At 38.6% G+C, this 8,953-nt stretch overlaps 1 protein-coding gene across 2 annotated transcripts in view; it reads right to left on the reverse strand.

Annotated features, from left to right (window-relative positions):
• LOC107726096 (mediator of RNA polymerase II transcription subunit 13-like) overlaps positions 1-8,953 on the reverse strand; it is a 40,747-nt gene that overhangs the window by 17,596 nt on the left and 14,198 nt on the right. The window contains exons 5-15 of one of the 2 annotated variants that reach the window (XM_016535579.1): positions 8,005-8,202; positions 7,726-7,920; positions 6,589-6,748; positions 6,361-6,468; positions 5,561-6,265; positions 4,387-4,603; positions 4,267-4,297; positions 4,049-4,170; positions 3,707-3,749; positions 1,384-1,577; positions 1,092-1,291 (exon numbers count right to left, since the gene is read on the reverse strand). In XM_016535579.1, the coding sequence (XP_016391065.1) occupies positions 1,092-1,291; positions 1,384-1,577; positions 3,707-3,749; positions 4,049-4,170; positions 4,267-4,297; positions 4,387-4,603; positions 5,561-6,265; positions 6,361-6,468; positions 6,589-6,748; positions 7,726-7,920; positions 8,005-8,202 (2,173 nt within the window). Of the gene's footprint in view, positions 1-1,091; positions 1,292-1,383; positions 1,578-3,664; positions 3,750-4,048; positions 4,171-4,266; positions 4,298-4,386; positions 4,604-5,560; positions 6,266-6,360; positions 6,469-6,588; positions 6,749-7,725; positions 7,921-8,004; positions 8,203-8,953 lie in introns of both variants that reach the window. The other variant, XM_016535578.1, reaches the window with a different exon arrangement.

Below are 8,953 nucleotides of genomic sequence, written 5' to 3' on the forward strand. Positions count from 1 at the left end.
ACTTTACCTGTCGGTGGTCATAATGTTATGCCTGATCGGTGTGTATATATATATATATATATATATATATAGTCTTCAGTATCACATGATCCTTCAGAAATCAAATATGCTGATTTGGTGCCCAAGTTCAAAAGAACAGTAATTATCTTTTGTAACATTATAAATGTCTTTACTGTCACTTTCGATCAATTTAATGCATCACTGCTGAATAAAAGTATTAATTTATTGAAAAAAATCTTACTGAACAAAAACGACTGTAGTGTTGATCTGCTCGGGCCGGCCAAATAGAACGAGATTAGGTGGGCAAACAGTTAATTACAGTGACGTTGTGTAATGTAAAATAAACCATATTCAGCCTTTCATAAATTTTCTTTGCTAAGAAACTGATCTGGGGCTTCTGAGTACGTTTGTTTAAACTGTGTAAGTGCATACTGTGTCATTTTTGAAACACTGCATACTACTTCTCTGCATCAAACCAGAAAATTCACAAGCCTTAGAGTCATTTGAGAAAAAAAAACAACCAGTGAATCAGCGTCTCTTTCCTCCTCTGACAGTTCAAGTGAAAGTTCACCTGTGGTTAGTCTGCTCGGAACTGAGTCACCTGTGGGAACTGACTTCATTAAGCCACTAAAATAACACTGGAAACAGTTAGTAAGTTGCTGCAAAATAATTTTTGTTAGTTTTTTTGTAGTTAGATGCAGGTACACATCCCTAAATTCTAATTCAATGCCCTGGACACATTCCTCAGTTAAGGCTGTTAATCATTAATATTGAATGTCTATTTTGGGATGGCAGCTGCTTGGACCACAAACAGCAGAGAAGAATGTGTTCTGTGCTTGTTAAAAACCTGACCTACTTACTTCAACCACCACCTGCTAAATATCCACGACCTCCCCCCACCCCTCCTAAATAAGGTAAATCAATCTGTGTAAAAGCCTTTTAGGCTTCCATACATGCCAACAAGCTGATGAAAGCTTGAATTACTCAATGTATCATTAAAGGTTTGTTTGTTGCAAAAGAACAATCAACACTGTGAAACACTAAAATCTGCTAGGGATGAAGAAAAATCCCTGATTTCTTGGCTGTTGTACCTGTCCTTGTTGAGGAAGGTCATGGCTGCCATCGGCTGCAGCATCTCCAGTTTGCCGACTGTCCAGCTGGGCCGGTACACACACTCTTCTGGAAGCTTGATGGGAAGCAGACACTGGCTGGGCAGCATCTTCAGAGGGGCGTAAAGGGAGCAGCCGACGAGCGCTTGGCAGGACTCTGGTTTAAACACGTAGGAGAAGTCCTGAAGATACGATAAAGAAACAAAGTCTTGCATCACAAAATACATCTTCATGAAAATATCCCTGGGAATTGACAGCAGTAATTAAGCCCTACCTTAATCTCTGAGGGTTTGGGGCTGCAGAAACCCTCCTCCACCTCCATCTTGAAGTTCCCGCTGATGGCCCCATCCAGGAGAGAAAGGCCAGCTGCTGATTCCGTATTGCCCATGTTTATAGGGGAGTAGCCCATGATGATGTGCTGCTCCAGTGACGGAGGGGTTGGGAACATCTGGTGCAGGTCTGCAGAGTCTAGATCAATAAACACACAATGAAGGAACAGAATTCTGGCACTATATATAGAAAATAGGTAACAGATGCTTGCCATTAACGTCACAGTCTGTGATGACTTGTGCAGCACTAAAACAGTTTTTGATTGATAAAACACGTAGCTCTTGGATTCTGTAGCAGTAAGTAGGAGCCCATGCAATGACTTTTCAAGAATTGCATAGATCAGTGGTTCCCAACCTGGGGTCAGGGGTGCCAGAGTTCACGGGGGTTGCTGATATGCTTCGAGGTCAAATAAAGATGTATAAAATGTCCCACTAATAATTTTATATAAAAATGTTTTAAAATCATATGCTTACAATGCCAAGATAAGGCAATTAAATAAAATAAACAATTAAATTAGAGATGCACCAATCGACCGGCCAGGGACCGGAATTAGCCGGTTTTCCGCATGATCGGCAGAAACAGTGGGAAATGACATCTGTTTTGTTAAACAGTACAGCAACTCCTTTTCAGTTAATTGCAATTTCTACCTTTTTTCTAGTCACAGAGCACTTTATTTTGAGAGTTGTTTAAGTGAGAGAACATCTGTAGCTTTGTTTATGTTTAATAATTTTTTATTATGCAAATAATTTTTTGCATTAAAAAAAAGTATAGATTTTTGTTTGTGTGCTGTCAATATGCGGTCAATTATAGTTTTTAGAAAGAAAATCGGAATCGGCAAAAATCGGTATCAGCAGGTCACACTTACAAAAAAAAAAATCGGCCAAGAAAATTGCAATTGGTGCCTCTCTAAATTAAATAAAAGTGTAATTGACAGTATTCTACCAGGGCTCGACTGCGACTAAATGTATATTTTGCAACTTTTTTTTCTGCCGGTGACACTAAATTTTGTAAGAGGTTGCGCTGGTGCCACTACCAATCTGCCTAACTGATAAGCGTTAGTATTCTGTTGTGCATGATAAATACGTATTAAACGCCATACACGCCAAAAGCGAAACGAAATAGCCCTTCTCTTTTGAAACCACGGGTCGCACTGACCTTTTATCAGCTCAGCTCAAAAGAAAAGAGAGCGCGGTGTGAGCTAAAGTGAATGAAAATTGCAATTGGTGCATCTCTAAATTAAATAAAAGTGTAATTGACAGTATTCTACCAGGGCTCGACTGCGACTAAATGTATATTTTGCAACTTTTTTTTCTGCCGGTGACACTAAATTTTGTAAGAGGTTGCGCTGGTGCCACTACCAATCTGCCTAACTGATAAGCGTTAGTATTCTGTTGTGCATGATAAATACGTATTAAACGCCATACACGCCAAAAGCGAAACGAAATAGCCCTTCTCTTTTGAAACCACGGGTCGCACTGACCTTTTATCAGCTCAGCTCAAAAGAAAAGAGAGCGCGGTGTGAGCTAAAGTGAATGTATTTACTACACTGACCAGTCACGATCACGAGACCACTAAACAGCGCTGTGAGATCTAGTGATCGCGCTCGAGTTCAGCACAGAGTTCTCCAGTACAAATCACATAGGTGTGCGATTTAAACTAGTTTAAAGCCAAATAAATCAGAGCTGGATTATTCTCAACAACTGATGCGGAAACACCTGTGCAACAACGATCCAGTTAGAAGGCGTTTCAATTTACCGTTATCATTTTCACAGATACTCACAGAAACAGGTACTGTTTTTGTTTATGAAAATAAATGTACATCTGCATCCCAACTCAAGCTACTGTCAAAAGGGCATTTCTAAAACTTGTAATATTATTAGTATAACATGTGCATATATATACTGTATATATATATTTATATATATACATAGCAACTAATTTCCAAGTTTTTCATCTAATATTTATATTCTGATATTCTAATATTTATATTTATATTATATTTTAAATTATAATATTTATAATATCCAATATAATATCCAATATATAAGGCATTTCTACAGATTTAACAGCATAAAGTTCAGAATTCCTACTTTCTCTATGGATAATATGAACTCATTCTAACATATTCTAAACCAAACTGCTCACACACTTCCAGTAACGGTTATTAGAACAAATGTATCAGTAATGATGCAGATTCAGCAGGGGTCATGAATTGAGGCACATACAAGGCAGGGGGTCTGGCGCTGCAGGTTTTGGTTCTTTCCTACCAAATTTTTCCTCTGCTCCACCAGCAGCTCTTCTGGATCCAGGCTGTTAGGAGTAAGACAAAGAAATGCTCACTTTAATTGCTCTACTGTTCCCCTAGTTCAGCAAATAAAGAACTTTATGACCACCTAAAAGTTTTTCTAATGAGGCAGGGGATCATTCGAAAATTTGGCTTCAATTTGAATATGACCGTATCCAATAGATTCATTACTGCTGGACCTTCACAAATGTGATTCATACCAAAAAGTTACAGAAAGAAGTGGATTATGATGTTACGCTTCAGTTAAGTTAGGATTCTCACTTTCCACATCACAGGCAGCTGGCGAGCTCATACGAGTACTAACCGTCAGGTCATCCTCGTCAGAGTTAAAGAGGTTGTCCAGGTCATTAATGGACACGACCAGATCTGTCTCATGAATCAAGCTGGTGGTAGGAAGTGGTTTACTGCCACCTGACCCCTGGGCATCTGTATGAAAAGGTGCGTTCAAGATAACCCTCTGAAACATTTCCAGAAACAATTAATCATTTTTTATCAATTTAAGTGTGAGGAAATAATACTCACCATCAGAAGATGACACACTGCCATCATCCCTCTAAAAGACAATAAATAAAAAATAAATAAGACTTCTCACTTTGAGAAACCCAACCACACAACATTTTTCTAAGAAAATCACTGCCAGACCTTATTTTTCTTCCCGGTCTCCCTCTCGGCTCCAGGCTTTTTGTCTTTATCAGAGAAAGTAAACTCCTCATCTCCTTCCTCAAAAGCATAAGGATCAGATTCACGCTCCTGGTCTCCATCGCACACAGCTGCAGAGAGATGCTGGTTTTTCTTTTGCTCGTACATCTTCACCAGGTCTTCCGACACTTTCAGAGGCCTTTTGGAGGAGGACATAAACCTGCAAAAATCACCCCAAACTATGTTACTTCTCTAGTTAGAAAAGAATCAATAATAACCAATCAGTTACACCAATACTACTTTTTGTATTTACCATGATAGCTTAATAGTTTAATACTCCGGCAGAAATGTTACACTTTATAATATTAGTAGAACTAAAAGCTTTAGACAGACCCATAACTGTAGTTTTTTTTTAAAGAAATTAGCACTTTAATATATACCAAAGTGTTAATTTAACAATGTTTTTAATATATTTGTAATCTAAATTTCTTTTTAAAACATGCGTATTATATTTTTATAATAAAATGCCACATATCAATAAATATATTTACATAATAATAAAAATTATGGTTGAAAACCTGCCCTATGGCCAGCCATAGCCACTAAATCAAAACATCAAGTGTGTAGCCAAAACCTGAAGGTGAACTCTCCTGACGCTGACATAGTCAGTGGCCATTGTTTCAGCAGCTGTTGACTATTTATCTGTTCATTAGGTCACACAGAGTGCACCATAATATTGGGCCAGAAGGAGGGTCCAATTCAACCAATCTGCCACTGCAATCAACTAACATTACCAATTAGTAGTGCTGCCTGATGTTATTGACAACCCCTGAAGCAAAACGACTTGCAAAAGGGCCAAAGTAATGTTCTTTATGGAAGCATAACTTGCCTTTTACTTTATTAAGATGTTAAAAGGCTGACCTATTCTCAGGCAAGTTAAAAAAAAGCTTCCTTTTTCAAAAAGGCAAGGACATGTTTTGAACAGCAACTACATTTTTTTATGAGGATCCATTTTGCCTGGCAAACGAAAACTGTTGGCATTCAGTTCTACTAAGCCAAATAACTTTATATTTTTAATCGCACTTCTCAAGGTAGAAAATGTGTTGTTGGTATTTAGTGTAATAATAGCGTAATTAACACTATATCACTATTTAGTGCACAAGGCTAGAGAACTCACTCTGTAACTGACACAACACCATCCTGGCCTCCGGCCCTGTTACCATCCTCAAAAAGCATGACCACAGGAAGCTGAGGTGTGTGGAAATCCGCATTCTTCCCACCAGGCACCCTAAAGTACCTCCAGGGGTTATGCGTTGTGTCCTTGTTGGGGTTTACGGCGGAGCCCACATATACGGTGGCTTCTAGGGACTCTGGGTATGGAGGTGGGCAGGGTAAGGGCAATGGGTCTAGTGGAGAATCATCAGGGGGTTTCTGGGGCACCAGGCAGGGCTCAGAGGAAGGAGGGTAGAAGTGTTGGTGCAAGGGCAAGGAGGAAGTCGTTAGGCCGTCGGCTGTCACCTCTACGCGCTCACAAGGGTGCGGGCTGAGCGGCGGGGGCTGAGGGGAGCCGGCCATCTCATCAGTTGAACCGTGCATCATTGGGGTCTTGCTGGAGGTGACATCGCCATGATGGAGGCTGGGGTAGCGGCTGTCCTCGTGGCCCTGCAGACACAGCCTGTGAACAGCATCTCCCTGCTCCACGTTGGGCTGCTCTTCACACAGAGAGCTGCGGTGGTGGAAGGGCGCCTGGGGCCTCTTCTGCTGCTTGTCTCCTTTCTCCAGCTTCTCCGCCATCTTGTGTTTGGTAGAGGGCTGAGGAGGCTGGCCAGCAGATGGAGGATGCCCTGGTGTGCTACATGCCCGCTGTTTCTGGTTCTTAAGCCTGGAATGAAAAGCGAAAGCTCAATGTCATCAACTGGCTACATTCATTCATTAATCTTTGTTAATTACAGGTCATTTGTTGCAGCTTGCGCATACCTTGAGCAACTGCACTGTGACCTCTGAGACGACTCTACAAAGTCCCAAACAGAAGCTTTGTCCGTTTCTTCCTCGCAAACTCCATTAGACATGGTTGAAAACTTTCTCCTGCAAAAATAAACCATACCAAACGGCTGAAGTTGCTTTGTTTTTACTCAATAAATTTCCAATAAATGCCAGGTAATTTGCTCTGGCTGATCAGTCAAGCTGTAGTTTTTATATTCATACTTGTTCTGGGCTCGGTTAATATTGCACTCCTGCCAGACTCGCTCTACCATTTGGCTGGCTAGCCGGCGGGGGATCTTGCCTCCGTGATGACTGCTGCTGTCCACACTAAAGGCGCCTGACATAGCTGACAGTTTCACCCATTTCTGGGCAGGCTGAGAAACTGCAATAGAGGGGGAAAAAGTCATTACAACTAAATGTTTTGACAGCAGCTGAGAATCCAAGTGCTTTGATTGTCTGGTCTTACTATGCATAATTCATAACTGAACATTTAATAAAAAATAAATAAAAATGTTAAACGTTAAAGCCATGTGAATATAGGCTTTTTACTTTTTCCACAATATTTTTGAGTGCCTTGGATTGATGTTTTTTGATGACTTTTTACTTTTAGTCATTTAGCAGACGCTTTTATCCAAAGCGACTTACAAATAAGAAAAAGTAATTAAAACTAAAAGCTAAAACTATATAAATACTATATATATATATATATATATATATATATATATACACACATTTAAGAAAATAAAAGAAATTAAATAAAAATGACAAATGCATACAACAACATTTCAAAACTAAACATTTAAAATGACATAAAAGAATCCCTGCATCCAAAGAGCACAGATTCATGGAGTTCACACCCCTACAGAATTTTTTGCATATTTTTGGATATACAATAAAACACTATTTTAATTTTAAGAAAATACAATAAAACATTGTACTTTCAAAAAAAAACATTAAATGTATTATTACATCACATAAATAATTACTGTTAAATAATACAATAAACAGTTATATAACTGCTATATGAAGTTATAGATAATAATAAAATCATACACACACACACTCACAACTTCTCTGCCTTTAAAATGAATTTTGCTGACAAAAAATAAATACATGAAATTAATAATTACATAAACAATGTTAAATATGTACAATAAAATGTTGGATTTTTTTATAATATATATGTTTTTTCTCTGCATCTAAAATGTAATATTATGCTGTAGTAAGAAAAAATACATAAATCAATCACATAATATGTTAAACATCCATTAACTCATTCAAATGTAGGGAAATCAAGTTACGTATGTAGAACTCATTTTTTTCATTTATTCAGAATAATTGAGAATATAGTGGTGGTACCTGCTTGAGCCTCCTCAGGTGAAGTGGGAGGAGTCAGAGTGACTGAAGAGATGCCAGTATCTCCATGGACCATGTGACTGAGCTGACCTCCTGAGTAAGAGCCCGAGGAGGTGGAAGAGCTCACTGTAGCCACGACCGGGATGTCAGACTGGGCCACCAGCACCAGGCTGGCTGGGTACAACATCCTCACTCCAGCTGCGCCACATGAATGATTACTTGTACTCTTATTACACATTAATTGAGATGACGTTGAACTCTTAATATGTTCAGCTGACTTACCAACAACAACCTCAACAGCAGCCAAGGAATCGTCCTCCCAGTCGAGGTCAACCATCTTGTCGTCCGTGACCTCCTTGGTTTTGGGGCCTATGGGATAGAACTGCTTCCATTCTTCGATCAACTTCTGGGTCGGTGGATCTGACAGCTTGAAGGACTGGCCCGTCAGAGTTCCACTCAAACCGTACGGAGAGAGGATCACTGGGGGAAAAACAGGCAGTATATGAGATACTGTCTCTATGTAATTGCAAGTGTGATACTTCCTGGTAAAGTCTCGGTTCACTTTGTGGTAACCCGAGAACATGAGAACGAGAATTGCTTAGGGCCACAAAGAAAGCCATAAAACGAAAGTCAAGAGATCTGTCAATAATTCAGTTCACAGTAGATCTGAAACAGGACAATAAATAAAGAGCAAAGGTATTTCCTTTTAAAGTGTCATGCAACATGTTATTAGATGTTAACATTGTGCTAGTAATTAATGTCTAAATATCTGTATCTATGTGTTATTTTAATATCATTAAGATATATTTTTATTCATATTTTTAAATCAGTTTTTTATATTTTCCATTTTGATTTTAATTTAATTTTTTAAGTTAAATTTATATGTCTCTCTATATATTTTTTATTTGTCTCTCTCTCTCTCTCTCTCTCTCTCTCTATATATATATATATAATTTATAATTTTTTAAAATGAAGCAGAATAAGACAATAAGACAAATACAAAAGAGATACAAATTAAACTCATTTTTCAGATACAGTAGGTTTACTTAAAATATTTATTTAACATCTTTTGTTGGTTAACATTTAATGACACAGACAGGTACTTAATTAGGAATGCTGTCCCTTTAAGACGCAAGGCATGCATGTAATACTGACACGCGTTCAGTTTTCACCCACCTGTTTACGTTCACTTAATCCATAACCGACTGTATTTACGTGAGATACTCTACAC

Source organism: Sinocyclocheilus rhinocerous, unplaced genomic scaffold, assembly GCF_001515625.1.
Source record: "Sinocyclocheilus rhinocerous isolate Xijiao unplaced genomic scaffold, SAMN03320098_v1.1 scaffold816, whole genome shotgun sequence".
Lineage (NCBI taxonomy): Eukaryota > Metazoa > Chordata > Actinopteri > Cypriniformes > Cyprinidae > Sinocyclocheilus > Sinocyclocheilus rhinocerous.